Source organism: Capra hircus, chromosome 23 (genome assembly GCF_001704415.2).
Source record: "Capra hircus breed San Clemente chromosome 23, ASM170441v1, whole genome shotgun sequence".
Classification (NCBI taxonomy): Eukaryota; Metazoa; Chordata; class Mammalia; order Artiodactyla; family Bovidae; genus Capra; species Capra hircus.
Window position 1 is genome coordinate 17,411,703 of NC_030830.1, and position 17,954 is coordinate 17,429,656.

Sequence of the window (17,954 nt, forward strand, 5' to 3'; positions counted from 1 at the left end):
ACTGCGCGGATTGATTCCCTTTCCTTTCCTCCCTCCCCTCCTTCCGTCCTTTAAAAACAGAACCCGACGACAGGCATTCACTCCCAGCTGACCAGGCACTAAGGCAGCAATCCAGGCGCTGCAAGGCTTCTTGCCCTGAAGTTGTCTTTCCGGGGGTGGAGCCCAGGGAAAGTCGGCCAGGTCGATCAGACCAATCAGCAGGCTCATTCTGGCTTTTGTGAATTACTCTCAGCTGCCCGAAAATGCCCTGGCTTTTTAAAAGGAGGTTCCAGCACGAGTGAAAGGCTTTTTTTTTTTTTTTTTTTTGCGTGCGCTCTCCCGCTTCGAATGTCTGAGATGGCAAACTGCGGCGGCGGCGGTGCGCCCGCTGAGCACACAAAAAAGTGTTTTCTCACCATATGGTTCGTGTTTACAGGTTTCGTCTAGCTCCTGCTCCCCAGAAATGGAAAATTAATAACGTCGAGGAAACGCCAGCCTGTCACAGGGAGGGTTGAGAAAGGAAAGGGAGCAGAGGGGTCCCAGAAAGACCGGGTTTCCGCGCAGACCAGCCTGCGGAATGTGCGCGGGGTCTGCAGCCTCCCATCCCCTGGCGTCCTTGGCTCACCGGGGGGTGGGGACGGGGAATCGGGCGCCCAGGCTCACCCGGCCGTCCTCCCCAGTGGCCAGCAGATGGCTCCCAGGCTCCCTCGCCCTCTCTCCAGACGCAGGGCTTCGGCGGTTCGGGAGGGAGGCCGCGAGGAGCTCCGGGTGCCCGCCGCCGCAGTCTCGCGCTGCCGGGCTCTGCGGCCAGCGCCGGGGAACGCGCCCCCGGGCTTGGGAGGCCGGCCTGGGACGTGTACGGAGGCCGGGTCTCGCGAGGTGAGGAGGAAACGCTGGAGGAGGAGAAGGAGGAGGAGGCAAAGGAGGGAGGAGGAGCCGCGCCGGAGCTGCCCCCGCCCCACTGGAGCCCGGCTGGAGCGCTAGGACACCCTGGCCCCCCGCCCCGCGCCGCTCTCCCCGCCTCTCCCCACGCCTTCCGCCTTCACCTAGGGCCGTAGGTGCGGCGCCGGGAGCGGGCGGGAACTGCCAGCGGCCGGAGCCGGGAGCCGCGAGCCGGAGCCAGCCCCGCAGCCGCCCGCGCACCCCGCTCCCAAGCCCGCCGGGTCTCCGTTCCGCCGCCGGGAACTGCAAGGAGGCGTCATGTAGCAGCAGCCGCAAACCCATCTCGGATTTGCAACTCTTTTTTTTTTTTTTTTTGGTGGGGCGGGGGACGCGGCCAAATTCTATCTGCGTCCCCCCCGTTTCACACCTTCTCCCGTTTGCGAGCTGCATCTGCCTCTAGGAAACTGAGAGAGTCGGGGGAGGGTGGGGGCCGTAAATCAGAGTTGGACCTGCAACATTCCCCGCACCTAGAGGGCCATGGCCGAGGAGAGCTCCGAGGTGCCCGGGGAGTTGATAGGTAAGAGTCGCGCGGTGGTTGATTTTCTTTCTGCCTCTGCGGCCCCCTCGCCTCCACCTCTCATCCGACCTCTCTCCTGCCGCACGTCCCTGCGCCCCTGGGGTCGGAGGGGTGTCGGGCAGGGTCGCTGGGGGGCGCCGGCAAGTTTGCTCCTGTCCCACCGCTAGAAAAGCTGAGTCCCGAGAGGGCCGGCTTGGGGAGGAATCGGGAGACCCGGGAGCGCCCGCCGCGGCTATGCTGGTGGCCCCCAGCGCCTCCTCCCGCGGTGACCGGGGGTCCAGGTTGGCGGAAGAAGGGGGCGGGCTGCCTGGGTCTGGGGATTCCTGCAAGCGAGGAGAATCCACTACAGTGGCCGGTCCCGCGTCCCCAACTCGGGAAGTCCCGGAAAGCCCAGGACACGAACTGCTGGCGAGCGCACAGTAGGTCGCCTCCGGCACGTGCCAGGAGCTCCACATCCCACCCCCAGGAAACTCTCGGCCAGAGGTGCCCTTGTGACGTAGGGCTTGGGGGAGGGGGCACTGGTCGGATGTAATGACTGAGCCTGGCAAGGCGTGGTTTCGCATCGCGAAGTGGGAGCGAAAGGGTTACAGGACTGACGCAAACTTGCGCCAGGAAACTGAGGGTTAATGATAAAAGCCTTACTTCAGTAATGATTAACCTGCCAATTCTCCCCATCCTGGATCTCTTAGGGAACCTGTATGTGGTACCCTGTGCAAGGTGACCCATTGTTTGAGTCCCTTGAGGGTTTTGGTGGGGGGTGTGTGTGTATGAATATTTTGTCCTGCGGTTTAACTTAATTATGTAGAGAGAGGGTTAACATGGCAGAGCTTAAAATGAGGTTTGGGGGTAAGAGTGTTCTGAAAACCCAGGGGTAAAGCTCGTGTGTGCCTGCGTGTGTGTGTGTGTGTGTGCAGCATGTTGTATTGTAACAAGGTATGTGTTGTGTGCTTGTGTTTTGAGCCCCAGTGACCTGTTTCCTTGCTGTATCAACCTACACAGCCTAAACTCAAAAAGATGATGGTTAATGGCTGCTGACAAGAGTTCTAACCACCCATGCATCTGCATTTGAGGAATCTGCCCCTCTTTCACCCCTTAGAGGTGTTACTTTGGAGGAGTTTGTGTGTGTTCTTCCATTAGCGACTGTTTACTCAAGCAGGTGAAAGTTGATGTAAAGAAGCTGTTGCTAGGCTAATATGGAAGATGGAAGCTTCTGGTTTTGTTGAATTAAAAAAAAGCCAAAGTCTTGACTATATTTAGGATATAAAGGTCTCTTCCCCTCCCCTTCCTCAATCCTGTAAAGCCCACTGGGAATGAGCATCCAGTTCTGGGAGCAGGAGATCTTACCAAAACCCTATCCAGAAGAGGAAACACATGCCCAGAACCTCTGAAGATGCCTCCAGAGGTCCTGGGAAAGAGAATTTAGGGGAGGGTTTGCATCACTGGCCGGGGGATAAGGATGCTTCCCTGGTGGCTCAGAGGTTAAAGCATCTGCCTGCAATGCGGGAGACCTGGGTTTGATCCCTGGGTCGGGAAGATCCCCTGGAGAAGGAAATGGTAACCCACTCCAGTATTCTTGCCTGGAGAATCCCATGGACGGAGGAGCCTGGTGGGCTATAGTCCGCAGGGTCGCAAAGAGTCTGACACGACTGACGGAGCGACTTAACTAACTTAACTAACTAAAGCAGGTGGCAGATACTTTTTTTTAAAAAATTGGGTATCCTTGAGCCTGGTGATGAAAAGTTTAGGTAATTAAACTTTGTTATTGCTGTTTAGTCGCTCAGTCGTGTCTGACTCTTTGCGGCCCCATGGACTGTGCTCCTCTGTTCATGGGATCTTCTAGGCAAGAATACCGTAATCTGTTGCCATTTCCTTCTCCAGGGGATCTTCTGGGCCCAGATATTGAGCTCCAGTCTCTTACATTACAGGTGGATTCTTTACCTCTGAGTCACCAGGCAAGCTGCAGTTAAACTTTAGGTTTAGGTAATTAGACGCAAGATAAAGGGTGATGAAGGATAGGACGGTTTTCTATTGATGGTCCACAAAATGAATTCTTTGTATATTTCAAAAGTTGAAATTAACCTCTATCTAGAGATGGAGGTTTTGTGTTTATCGAGCTCTGCCCATCTTACACGTCTCTCAAACAAGGGGCACAGGTTTTTGTGATAGGCCCAGTATTCTTCTGGGCTTTTAAGTGGCCTAATTAGCCTGGGTGAGGGGAAATTCCTGTGTCTGCTTTGGTCTCCTATTTCAGTGCTCACAGGGGTTCTCTTCTCATCAATTCAAAATGGCAACCCTGTGAAAAACTCAATATATTTCCTTAAGCTAATTCCCCAAAACATTAAACAAAATGTGTATCCTTCTGATTATTAAATTAATACAGGCTTTTCATTTAAAAGATTCAGAGAAGAATGAGAATATATGTCACTCATGTTACCACTCCAAGATAGCTATTTTTGACCTATGGCTATATAACTTTTCCTGTCTTTTTCTTTGAGTATATTTTAAGTCAATTTCACATGCTCATTTCCCACAGTTCTTTTGTAGGGGAGAGACGGGTAGCCTGTACCCGTTGTGAGTGCTGATAAGATAGGAGCTGCCTAGGGAGCTCCCCAGGCAGTGAGGTCCTCCACTTGTTCCCTCCCCTTCCTACATTCCACCTCATTGCTGTTCCCTGGACAAACTGTACTTTCTCGTCTTCTCATGCTCTTCTCTCTGCTGACAATGTCCCGTCCTCCCCTCCTTCACGCTTCTTATCTGAGTGCCTCTTAAACTCATTGTGGTGGGTTTCTAATAAGAATATTTTGACCATCCCTTAATAAATACATGAATACACTTGTTAAGTTGCATGCATATTTCACTGAGTGTGTGTAATCTAGAACATAACAGTGAAACACAGTGCAAGGAGTAAAAATGCTACTGTTTTCTTCCTGCACCCCAGTGGGTTGTATTGGACACTGCTTTGGAAACCAGTGGTCTGTTTTCTACTTCTTCAAGATTCAGGTCAGGGGTCCCCTACTCCCGAAACCGTTGTGTGTCGTCTTGTCCACGATCTCGTGGTAGTGGGCGCATGTTTGTCTAGTGACATCGATCCCTGCCCTCCACTAGATTGTAAGCACCTGTGGAAGGCAGGGGTCATCTCTAGTCCAGCACTTAGCAGAGTAGTTGGCACACTAGGTATGTTTGTTGAAGGTATGAATAAATAAAAATCATTATAATAGACAGCTCAGTGATGGGGTTATAAAGAACTTTGCTGTGCTTTGCAGAATCTAACCAGGAGGAGAAAAGGGAAAGTGTATGCTGAGAAGTTAAGCTGGAAAAACGTGAAGGGCCTTTCGTGGCATGCTGGAAGGTTTGGATTCACCCAAAAATGACTGTGAGTCATAGTCACACAGCACAAGGGACAAGATTAGATCTGTGGCTTTGGAAGGGCCACTTTGGTTCTGGGGGCTGATCGGTTAGAGGTGTTGGGCTAGTCTCGGTGAGAGATGCTGAGTACAGAGTGCAGAGCCGTGCTCAGGAACTGTTTTGGAGGTGGTCCTGGGAGAACAGGTGACTGGCTCCCTGAGAGAATGGTGTGCATGCTCAGTTGTGATATTCCTGACCTAGGAATTGAACCCATGTCGCTTGTGTCTCCTGCATTGGCAGGCAGATTCTCTACCACTGCACCACCTGGGAAGCCCCTGAGAGAACGAAGTTGGAGATAAAGAAGATTTCTAGCTTCATGAAGGGCCAGAAGAGGAGCAGGGAAAATCAAATCAAACTGACATGGATTTGGGACCTGTTCAGTTTGGGGGTACTCATGGAAGGTCCTGCTAGCATTCAGCTTTTCAAGCTGGGGGCTGTGGATAACCAGGCAAAAGAGTCAATGAATTCTTGTGCTTACGGTCTACTCACAGTACAGTGCTCTATGCTACTACCTGCCATTGCTCTTCTTTTTCTCCCTGGTGTGTGAGTATCCTCTTTGCCCAGCAAGGTTATGTCATGGCTTGCTTGCATGGTCTGGTATCGTATCATATGCTTTTTATTTTTATTTTTTCATATGCTTTTATATTTGCCTCAGCATCTGAGCACACAGTCCAAGGCACAAAGTAAGCGTTCATTAAATACTTGGTGATTGATTAGTATCAAGCTTGTGAAAATAAGCAAAAAAGAAAGAAAAATAAAAACAACTGAAAATACTCTTTCAAATGCTCTATCCTCGCCAATGCTTTTCTCTTATTAATAAAAGAATCTAATGAAGCTATTCCTTTCTTTCAGAAAGCATAAAGGATGTTCTTGGCAGAAAGATAAAGATTGCATTGAAGAAGAAAGTAAAGCTGGAAGTGAAGGGAGACAAAGTTGAAAACAGAGTGTTGGTAAGTATTAACTTTTTTAAAGTCTGGAAGTGAAAATGCTTTTCCCTCTATTGTTTTGATTGCCTGATTTTCATGCAGTGCTTGTTCTGTGTTTTATATTTTGTTCAAACATTCTGATGCCCATTTTCTCCTAGGTAAGCTGGAATATTTGCCCACTGAAAGTTAAATTTTAGTGACTGAAGTTTTAAAATATATTGTCTTTCTTAAAGTTGTAAGTCACCCTCCTCTTGGTCGTCTCCTAGAGACCATTTTCAGGTTGTTTGTTGAAAGTTGGATGTTAAAGGGAGCTTGCTTTTTACGTTTGTGGTGGCTGAGTATCTGATCCTGTTTGTGAGGACTTTGAAGGAGTTTAAAAAAAATTCATCTCATGTCAGTTTAACTATTAAATTTTCTCAAATGTTATATCCGTATCCATCCAATATCCATATCCATTGGTTTGGGGAGTAGAGTGCCAGCTTGATCTTTGCCCTGGCTTCAGTGCTTTCTTTGAGTCCTTGAGGGCTCTGATAAATGGTAGTTGAGCAGATTTGCAACTGCTAAGGCCCATGGCACTTCCATTGGATGAAATGTAGCTAAGATGAACCCTCAGCCAATATGTGAGTACCACCAGTCCAGTGTCTTAGGTATTTAGTATGTCTGCTGGTGCTGATGGAACTTGGGGGGCTCCCTCCAACCTGGGAGAGGAGTTGCTTGAGGACTTGAGGGATCAGCCCATTGAACACAGGATTGTTAGGGAGTTGTCAGCTCCTGAGTTGTACCTTTAGGGAGGTGAAAAGTCTTCTGTGATGTTTTAATGGTTTCTGGGTTGAAATTGTGGCAAACCTTAAGCTTAGGTAATACACCTTGCTTGTGTTTTTGTTAGAATAGTCTGTTTACTCTTATTTTTTATCATTAGAAATTGTCAAACATATGCAAAAGTAGAGAATAGTATATTGAACTTTGTATCCTTTTTATCCACCTTCAACAGTTTTCAGTATTTCAAGAATATTGTTTTATCTCCTGCCAGTTTTACCCCCTTCCCCCTTCTGGAGTATTTTAAAACCTCAAGCATGTGTCATTAAAAGAATATTTTTAATATTCAGTTTCTTCAGTTGAAGTTGCCACAGAATCTGAAATATCTTTCTCATAGCAGCTGTCTTAAGAATCTCTTTAAAACATCTGACTGCCTTCTCCTGTGGATGGAAGGATTATGCTATTTATTGATGGATGACTTCTATTTCTCTGTGTACAAGTCAGGATGGCAGAGAAATTTAAGTGGAAAAACTTGATGGAGTGACTTTTGCCCTGCAACGAAATGTGTTTACTCAGACTGTATAATTATGGTTATCAATAGCAGAAGTGATTGGTATCATCATTCTGCTTCAGTTTTGATAGAGTAAATTTCCTTAAGGTGTGCTTTACTTAATATTGTTCAGCCAAAGGGTACAGATATGTCTTGGCAGTGGTAGGGTAGAGAGAAATTTTGTTCCTGCCACTTGTTTTACATGTTTACTTCACAAGATGGGTTCACCTTTTTACAATTTAAATATCAAGTAGTGTTTCCTGCAACCGTCTAACATAGTATGTGGTACTTGTTGATGTGGACATTGTTCATCAGCATAAGAAACCCCTGTCATGAGTAAAATTTGCAAAGACAAATTTAAACATCAAATAAATAATTAGCACCCTTAAAAATTAGTTATGATTTGTACTTACTGTTAAGATTTTTTTTGAGGTGGGGGTGGGGGCTTCATCGCAACATTAGCTGGAGTTGATTAAGGTTGTGATCAAATTACAAATGTATTCAAATGTAAACATTTTTCTCCCCAAATCTGGAATCTAAGTAGTTTCTAGTAGCTTAGGGTAAACTTGTTTTAGCTATTCCTTACTTGCAGGGGCAAGAATTGTTAATTGAAATTTTCAGGGTTTGACAAGCTTCAGGTGTGAGCAAGATGGTCTACGAATTCACCTTAAGTTGTTGATTTTCTGAATTTAGAGAAATTCAATTACTTAAAACGTTGGGGGAATCCCCTTATAATTTGTATTTCTGACTTTCTTTTGGCTGTGAGTCCAATAAAATAGGGCATACGTGAATTGGCTTGACTCAGCATTTCAAATTTTTATTTCTCATTTCTTTCCCTAGTGCCCGGCTACTCTTAGTGTCCTTCCTTCTCGTAAAGCTGAGAGTGACTTGGTTCCTTGTTTTTACATTTAGAGACTTTATGCTATTTCCAGCTTCCATTTTTCATAGTTTATTTTCATCTTCCTTCTCATGGTCACGATAACTAACATTTATATAACATGTTCTGTTGAACAATTAATTATGCATTGCTTTATTTGCTCCTGCTGCAGCCCTCTGAGTTGGGCCCTACTTACATGTGCATTTGCAGAAACTGAGATTTGGAAAAGCTAAAGGAACTTGTTTCAGGTCATCCTGCCAATGAATGACAGAGTCGGGAGTTGAGCCCAGGTCTGTCTTATCCATTTCACCATTATACTAAAAAACTGAAACAATCCTTCAGCTTGTTGTTCAGTGGTTGCAACCTTTCACAAAGATTTGGACTTCAGAAGGATTAGAGCTCCCTGTATGGATTTGGTTGATTGATACATTATTCATTGCTTGGTTCCATACTTGCTGAGCATAAGCCAGACACATGGTATGTCCAAAATGGACGTCGACTCTGACTTCATGGGATTCAGAGCTCAGAGTCTAGTTGGGAAGGTAAACATCTCAACAGGCAGTGCTTTGAGATATGTTGTGAGCAAGATGACTGAAAGCACATGGGAGGAACCCCTGACCCAGGCCTGAGGGTCAGGGAAGACTTGCAGAAGGCAGGCGGATGTAAGCTACCACCCAATGGATGAACAAGAGTTACTAAGGGAAGAGAGGCATGTTGTAGACAAAGAAAACAGAATATGCCTGGAAGCCAGAGAGAGCTTAGCGTGTTAGAGACATATTAAGTACAGTGGGAGCAAGGGGTACGGGGTGGAAAATGGCCCAGCCTAAAGCCAGTTCTTGGAGAAGGCAATGGCAACCCACTCCAGTACTCTTGCCTGGAAAATCCCATGGACGGAGGAGCCTGGTAGGCTGGAGTCCATGGGGTCGCTAGGAGCGGACACGACTGAGCGACTTCACTTTCACGCATTGGAGAAGGAAATGGCAAACCACTCCAGTGTTCTTGCCTGGAGAATCCCAGAGATGGGGGAGCCTGGTGGGCTGCCGTCTCTGGGGTTGCACAGAGTCGGACACGACTGCAGCAGCAGCAAAGCTAATTCTTTTTCTTGCGGTCGGGATCAGGTGAAAATTGGGATTGTTTAAACAGGTCTCTTCCTACCACCTGTTTCTAATGACCACCACGTAAACTTTATCCTCCCCTGGGCCATCATAGGGCCCAGCAGTTAAGGCCTTGGACCTTGAATCATGCCTGGTTCACACCATAGCCCAGTCACTTTATAACATTGTTCAGCCTCAGTTCCTTTCTCTGATGAAACAGGCCTTATAAAAGTATCTATTTGTAAATAGTTTCTCTTTTTTTTTCTATTTTTTAATTTAAATATTACTTTTTTTTAAACAATGTTGTGTTAAGTGAGAAGTTGCTATGTAGCGCAGGGAGCCCAGTCTGGTGCTCTGTGAATGGTTTCTTTGTAGATTAACTGGGATGGGTTTTAACACTGCCTAGAACATGATCAACAATTGAGAAAGCAGAAGGAACCAAAGGATTCTGCATTCTGTTTTCCCAGTGGCACAGATGATTTCAATGCCCAATTGTTTGTGTTACCTTTAAAGCAAGATGGAAGGCAACTGATGAAACCTGAAATTCTTCAGATGTGTGCTGGTCCAGTGAAATCAGAAATGGTAGGATATTCAGGGAGAGAGTGTTTTATGGCCAAACAAGTTTGGCTATCAAACATTAAACAGAGATCAACCAGTGTCTTTACTGCACGACTTTGACTCAGAGACTTTGGTGCACTCGTGTGCATAGTAGATTTCTCAGAATGAGATGAAATATACTGTCATTCTCAAACATAGATGGCCAGAAACCCTACTGACCATAGCTGGGGAAACTGGGATGCAACAGTTACAGTGAACATGGAACAGGCTAGAACAGGCTCTCCATTTGGAGTGTCCTCGTAGGGGACATTCTTTGGCCTGTACTTTAATAAAGGGCTGGGCAGGTCTGCTGCAGGCCACATACTGGCACTGTGCCATCCTTTTCTGTGATCCTTTCCTGCCTTGCCATTAGAGGATGTTATTAGGAAGTGATTCTGTGTTAGATGGTCAGCCTTTTCCTCCCATCTGCTCATTGAATCTTCACCCAATTTTTCTAGTACCTGGACTTTTAAAAGTGGAATTTCATTTTTACACAGTAAACGTTGCAGTTTTAGGTAACTGTAGATTTGCATGCAGTTATAGGAAGTAATGGGCTTCCCTGGTGGCTCAGAAGTTAAAGCATCTGTCTGGAATGCGGGAGACCCAGGTTCGATCCCTGGGTCGGGAAGATCCCTTGGAGAAGGAAATGACAACCCACTCTAGTACTCTTGCCTGGAGAATCCCATGGAGGGAGGAGCCTGGTAGGCTACAGTCCATGGGGTCTCAAAGAGTTGGACACGACTGAGCGAATGGAGAGAGATCCTCTGTATCCATTATCCAGTCTCTTCTGTTTTGCAAAATTCTGGGACATGACCGTGGGTTGTTAACAGTGATGACTGGAAAATTTGGAACATTTCCATCACCATAGAGATGCCTCGTGTTGCCTTTCAGGTCCACAACCTCAGACTCGCCATTGCTCTGCCTGCTGGTAGCCAGAATCTCTCTTCTATCTCCATAATCTTGTCACTTCAGAAGTGTTCCATAAGTATAATCACACAATATATGTGCCTTTTAGGGACTGGCTCTTTTTGCTTCTACTTAGTTGCCTGGACATTGATCCAAGTTGTGTGTGTGTCTATTGCACCTTTTCAGCTCTTGTTTCTGAGTAGTCTGGGGTATGGATGTACCACGGGTTGTTTACCCACTGCTCACCCACTGACAGTTGTAGGCTATTTCCAGTTTGGGGCTGTTAGGAATAAAACTGATATAAACATTTGTTTACAGATTTTGGTGTGAAAATAAGTCTCCATTTCTCCCTTTGCAATGCCAGAGAGCGTAATTGTGGATTTGTATAGGAATTGCCTGTCTCATTTTAGAAGAAGCTGTCGTTTTTCATTTTCCAGCATGGTTATATCATTGTGTAGTCCTATCAGCAATGGATGTATGATCTAGCAATTTGGTATTGTCGGGGGAAGCAAGGTCTCTCACACCCTTTTCCCACCCTCTTTCTGCTGTAGCTCACCTAGGGGACAGCAATGTGCGCCTCTCGCTAGAACCATGCCTCTGAAGGTGTGGAAGGCCCATTCCTGGTCTCCGCTTCCTTTTTCCTGTTTCGATTTGGGTTTGATCATCTTTGCCAATCCCTTATTTTACCACATCCCTCTTAAATGGGGACAGAAGCAGGACTTCCTTTCTTAGACTGAGCAGGTTGAGGAAATGACATGAAACTGACCGTGTTGTTTGTCCACCTATGCCTTGAAAACACTTCATTGGCTATTCACTTATTTAGTCCTGAAAAGTTAACCTAGAAGCTCTTTAATGTATTTTCTCTCGCTTGGCTATTTATTTATAACTTTTGAACCTCTTAGGCTTGATTGGAATAACTGTAAGTTAACCTTAAAAATGAGGAAAAGTAAAAGGACATTATTTGGATATCATTAAAATGTCTTTGGCCACCTCATACAACGAGTTGACTCACTGGAAAAGACTCTGATGCTGGGAGGGATTGGGGGCAGGAGGAGAAGGGGGCGACAGAGGATGAGATGGCTGGATGGCATCACTGACTCGATGGACGTGAGTTTGAGTGAACTCTGGGAGTTGGTGATGGACAGGGAGGCCTGGCGTGCTGCGATTCATGGGATCGCAAAGAGTCGGACACGACTGAGCGACTGAACTGAAAATTTCTTGATGGCTGTGCTGTCTTTCATTAAAATATAAGCTCCACTCACACCTGCTTATTTTAAAAAATGCATGAAAAAGAGAATAAAGCTCACCTAAGAGTTTTGTAGGCATCTGGCCCATCTAAGCATGAATTAATGAAAACTTCAGTCTCTGATACGGAAAGCATTGCTCTTCTACATGAGGCCATACTCACTTTGCATGACTAGTCTGTTTAATATTTTCCTAATTCCCTCATCTCCTAACACGTAACTTGATTCAGCAGCATGACCCATGGTGTAGTCACTTCTCAGACAAATATTCACACTGGAATTTTTGTTTTGTAGCCACTTTCAGGTGATACTAACCTATCCAGATTCTAAAAAAAACCCAATTGTACCATTTAAAAGCACATACTTTTTCATGGAGCCAATAAAATAATGCTATTTTAGGAGTTTACGTTTTGCAAATTTATCATTTAAAATCCAAATACACTAACAAAATAATAAACTCATTCAGTGATTTCCATGAGGCTGTTTTTTTTTTTTTTTTTTTTAATTTTTCATGAGGCTGTTTTGATGAACATATCTCAGAAATAGAGGGGCAATTAAATTCTGTTTCGGCTGCTTAGTATAGAGACTGTCCCTATTTACCTGTTAAGTAGTACAAATATCACAGTTTTTATAGTAGCTAACTTTTGCAATCTCAGGATGCTTTCCAAATAGATGGAGATGGGGGCGCTTTATCCTGAAAATTTGGAAAGTTTTAATCACTCAGTTGTATCTATTTGTGACCCCATGGACTGTAGCCCACCAGGCTCCTTTGTCTGGAATTCTGCAGGCAAGAATACTGTAGTGGGTTGCCATGCCCTCCTGCAGGGTATCTCCCGGACCCAGGGATCGAACTTGCATCTCTTCTGTCTCCTGCATTGGCAGATGGGTTCTTTACCTGGTGCCACGTTTATCCTGAGTGCTGCACAAAAGTGGAATATTCTGCCAGCAACCCTCACAGTTGATTGCTAATAAGTTAAATGTGGTATAGCATCCAATCATGTGTTTGTGTTTTTCTCCTAGCAGCTGTAAGAATGAAATTCATGTGAGATGTTTGTAGATTACAGTGGCTCCTGAAGAAATGCTGTTGGAAAATCATTGTTCCAGGCCCCCAGGTTTACTTCCCTCCGCAGGAAGCTCTTGTACCAGTTGTTGCGTAATTTGAACAGTTCTCTTTGTGGAACTCTTAGGAGTCTCAGCTTTTAAGGATCACTTACGATTCAGTGCACAGGTAATTTTCAAAGCACCTGGGTGAAGTTACATGCTTCTAGAAAATGGAGCTTTAGAAAATGGCAACAGCATTGCAATGATCATCAGGAGTAGGTATCAGAGAATGTTGCCAAGGGTCCTGGCAAAACTTCTGGGAAACTCAAAATCAGAGACTGTGTATTTGAGTGCTTTGGAATTTACCCCGAGTCAGAGCTGGGGCTCCCACTGATCTCTGGGTAGGGGGTTGGAGGCAGGCTCTGGCTCTGGGCATGTGTTTCCAGGAGGTAGTTCTAGCCAACTTGAACTTGTTACCTGAGCTGCGTTTACTTTCTACTTTTCTCATCTGCGTCTGCCCCAGTTTCTTTTGTAGTTGAGTTAGATGAGTCAAATGACCTTGGGCAAGAAGCTGTTGAACATACATCAGCCTGGTGTAACTTTTCATTGTTCTTAAAAAGATACTGTCTTGCAGCCTCTGGGATTTAGGCACCCTGGGAAAGGGCGTTTAGGTCCACCCTGCCGGAGAGGAGAGGGAAGGGAGGTGAGGCAGTATTGGAATCTTGTGAAGGGGGACACTGTGGACAAGGAGGAGCCCGGAAATCTAACCAGCATATGCAGTGAATTGGGAGAACTTTTTTTTTTTTGGTTGTAAAACAGAAAACAAAAGGGGCTTTAGTGAAAGGTTACTGTAGCACCTTTATGTTTCATTTCATCAGAAACACTGTTAATATCTGTTAAACTGAAAATGCAACTAAAATCTGAAGGATAGAACTTTGATCCTTTCTGGTCATCCTCCCTTTTGATAAAAAGCTTGCTGTGTTTTAACAGAATACAAGGATTTGGATTGGGATATATGGGGCCTATTGTTGTCTGAATCTTTGTTCCTGTGCCCCAGTACATATACACACACACACACTTTCTCACTCAAAATATCACTTTCCTCAACTCTTTGAGAAAAGAGGGGTAAAATAAAGAGGAAAGAAGGATGGGCGTGTGTGTGTGAATAAAACCATGTTCACTTTCACCTACTGTTCCTTTCCCTCACCTTGGTTTTGGGAGAGCATTTTTCTTTTCTGAAAACATTATCTTTCGATGCACATTGGCCAACAGCTTTCTTAGTCCCTTAGACACGCTAAGTGCACAGAAAGTGCTGTTAGAGGTAGAAGCAGGGACATACAAATGCCTTAACTGTACTGAATGATTGAAGGCGGGAGGAGAAGGGGACGACAGAGGATGAGATAGTTGGATGGCATCACCGACTCAGTGGACATGAGTTTGAGTAAGCTCCGGGAGTTGGTGATAAAGACAGGGAAGCCTGGTGTACTGCAGTCCATGGGGTCGCAAAGAGTCGGACATGACTGAGCAACTGAACTCTACTGAGAGAATCTCCAGCCTGTGGCAAGGGTTTGAGATGATGTGCCAAGTTCCCACTAAGGAGGCAGATGTGTGTTGATTCCTACTGATCCTGGGCTTTAGGGGCACAGGAGACAATCTGGTGTGGACAGACTAGCTTAAGCTGACCTTGGGGAGTTTGTTCAGATCTGGCCCCAGAGGATCTTAGGGCTAGAGGACTCTTGTTAGCCATCTAACCAAGCACCCTGGCCTATGAGAAGTTGCCTCTGGAGCATCCCTGATAGCTGGGTATCCACCTTTCGCTTCATTATCTTGTGTTGGGAAAAGCAAGAGTCTCAGAAGGCCCTTTCTTAATTTGGGCTTGAATCTGCTTGTCAATAACTTCTTTGAATTCATTCTAGTGTAGTTGACTGGAACATCATAGGACAGTTTTGCTCCCTCCTACATGAGTGTGGGTCAGGAATTTGAAGACAGTTACCATGTTTTTCCTTGGTCTTTTAGTCCTCAGGTGAAATATTCTCACTTCCTGCAAATCTTAGTCCTTGGAGAATGTTGCTTTCAGATGTTTCACTGTTCAGATCGCGTTGGTCTAGACTCATCCTACTTTATCACTGAGTCTTTTAAACTTTTTCAAATTTGTGGATCACAAATGTTGGGCATACACTGTTAACCTGAATTAAACAACCTTTCTCAGAGCCTTCCATGGCCTTTTGTGGACTGTGCCTCTTGAAGTGGGGCATGTGGTGTGTGGAATCGAGAATCTGTTCTCCAGACCCTGTAGGAAACATTGATCTGGGTGCAGCTGGCCAAGTGAAGGATACCAGTGGCACATTGCTTTGGCCAAATAAAAGTTTTCTTCCTGTTATTTTTAAAATTTTGAAAGTATCTATGCTATCTGCTTTACTAACAAGTTGTAAAATAGGAAAGGAAAACTGAAGCATCACTAGTCCTATCAATTTACATGTAATCATTGGAAAAAAATCAGTATTTTCCATATTTTTATATGTTAATATACATAAACTATATGATCTATTTAAAAAATGGAATCATAAATCCTATTTTGTAATGTACTTTAAAATTTTACTTTTTGTGGTCAAAACTTTCCATGACAATAATACATACATATTTATGTTTTAAATTTCTGCCTGGCACTCCATTAGCCCATAGTTGGCTAACACTAATTATAAGCTAGTTAGGTTGCTTCCAGTATTTTGCCGTATAAATGTGCATATCCTCACATTTATTTTTCTTGGATAAATTCCTGGCAGTGGAATTGCTGGCTGACAGACTTCTTAAAGGATGTATTTTTCACCTGATTGTTATTCAGGAAGTCTCAATAGAGAATAATTTCCCCACCTCATTAGTTTTATTGTCTTTAGAAAGGTTTGCTTAGCAGAGTGGCTGGCTCCCCTTTTTTTAGGTCCTTGTGTTTCTTAGGCAGTTGCTTCTGGGGCAGACTTTTCCTTGCAGTTTAGGGCACTTTGAGGTCTGCCTAATGCTTTGTCTCCTGCAGTGTTTGTGGGCACGGAGTCCCTGTGGCTCTGGTGTTTGATGGGGGTGGCACATGGGGTTCTGGAGTCCCAGGTCTTGGTGGACCCTGACTTAGCTTCTGCCGAGTCAGCCACAACTTTTTCTTGGCTGGACCCCAGCTCAGTGTGAAACTGTGTTATACAATTTAGATCCTTGATCTTTGCCCTGGTTTCAAGACTTTCTTGAGTCCTCAAGTGCTCTGATTAATGGTAGTTGAGTAGGTTTGCAACAAATAAGGCTCACTTTCAGTGGGTGCAATATAGCCAAGAAGAACCCTAAGCCAATATTCAGGTAAGCCAATAAGTCTGGTGTCTTAGAAGGTATTTTAGTATCATAGGAAAGCGGACATGGCTTTTTCTCTGGGACAGTTCTGAAGGCAGTTGATTTTTCCTCTGTAGCTAACAGTTCAGTCACTTAGTTGTGTCTGACTCTTCGCATCTCCATGGACTGCAGCATGCCAGGCCTCCCTCCCTGTCCATCGCCAACTCCCAGAGTTTACTCAGACTTATGTCCATTGAGTTGGTGATGCCATTCAGCCATCTCATCGTCTGTTGTCCCCCTCTCCTGCTGCCTCCAATCTTTCCCAGCATCAGGGTCTTTTCAAAAGAGTCAGCTCTTTGCATCAGACTGGGGTATCAGAATACCCCAAAGTATTGGGGTTTCAGCTTCAGCATCAGTCCTTCCAACGAATATTCTCTAGCTAACATCCATCTCTTAACTGGCATGATCCTTCCCCCTCTCCCCCCGAGCACCTGTAGAGTAGTTCTTGCTTCTCTTCTACTTCCTCACCCTCTCCGTATCTCCCCACCCCAGACGGGGCATGTCCAGGTCACCAGGACCTATGGGCTCTCCTTCACTGAGCAGCTCCTCCTGGAGCCCCATCTTCCCAGATGAGTCCCTCCAGCGTTCAGCATTCAGCCTGCATTTCTTTCGTTTCAGTGCTGCCCTTGAGTGCCCTGTTGCCTGTGGTTATTTTTCCTTCCAAGACTGGCAGGTGGGAAGAGGGTCCTCAGGGACCTCCTTATTTGCTTCTCAGAAAACAAGCACGTAGGACCCCTTCCATTTTCAGAGTTACATGCTTGGTCTCAGTGTGAAACAGGCAAGGGAAAAACAAAACAAAATCAGAGTTCTGAAAGTTAATAAGACTTAATGTTAGTAAAGTTTTGCAAAGTCTCTTTTAAGACCACTTCTCTGCAGTTTGATTCCTGACTTCTGGTCCTAAGGGGCCCAGCAACAGTCCTGTGGAATCCGAGCTACAGTATGGCTAGTGAGGTCCAGGCTGGTTGGTTAGATGTTGCTGCTGCTGCTAAGTCGCTTCAGTCGTGTCCGACTCTGTGCGACCCCATAGACGGCAGCCCACCAGGCTCCCCAGTCCCTGGGATTCTCCAGGCAAGAGCACTGGAGTGGGTTGCCATTTCCTTCTCCAATGCATGAAAGTGAAAGTGAAGTCTCTCAATCCTGTCCAACTCTTTTTGACCCCATGGACTGCAGCCCATCAGGCTCCTCCATCAATGGTTAGGTGTTACCAGGGGGCATTTTCTGTTTCCTGAATTCATCTGTCTGAAATCAGTTCTTACTAGCAGCCAAAAGATGATTGGACCATCCCCCATAGGCATGAGAATGAAAGGAAGACCTGGAGAAAAGCATTTGTGGTTCTTGGACAAATCCGTTTGGTATTTGGAAGATCTCAGCTCTTTTTCTTTTAAGTTGCCACCGGCCAGTTTCTGCTCTTTGTCTGTGTCCTTGGAGTAGCAAAAATGTTGCAGTCTGGGGCACTTTTTGTACAACTTAGTTCACTGAATCACAGGTACTGCTTGTGCTGATGGAAATCAAAAGCAGCCTGCAGAGAAAGGCTGTAGTGCATTTGGCTTGTTTGTGTGGCTGTTTCTATTTAAATCTCCTGGGCATCCCGCTCCTTATCAGAACTTTTATCCCCTCAAAATTCATCATTGCTGAATAAACTGTGAAGTTCTGGGAGCTGTTGCCTTTTCAACAGTTTGCCTCTCTAGACAAAACTCTTGAAGTTCAAATAGCCCTTAACCCTCCATCATTTTATACTCCTCCAAATGGTCTTT

At 45.4% G+C, this 17,954-nt stretch overlaps 1 protein-coding gene across 5 annotated transcripts in view; it reads left to right on the top strand.

Moving 5' to 3' along the window:
- Positions 874-17,954, top strand: part of CARMIL1 (capping protein regulator and myosin 1 linker 1) — a 307,760-nt gene continuing 290,679 nt past the window's right edge. For 2 of the 5 annotated variants that reach the window (XM_018038752.1, XM_018038753.1), the window contains exons 1-2: positions 874-1,438; positions 5,696-5,793. In XM_018038752.1, the coding sequence (XP_017894241.1) occupies positions 1,399-1,438; positions 5,696-5,793 (138 nt within the window). In that variant the 5' untranslated portion in view covers positions 874-1,398. The remainder of the gene's footprint in view (positions 1,439-5,695; positions 5,794-17,954) is intronic. The other 3 variants (XM_018038754.1, XM_018038756.1, XM_018038755.1) reach the window with 2 other exon arrangements.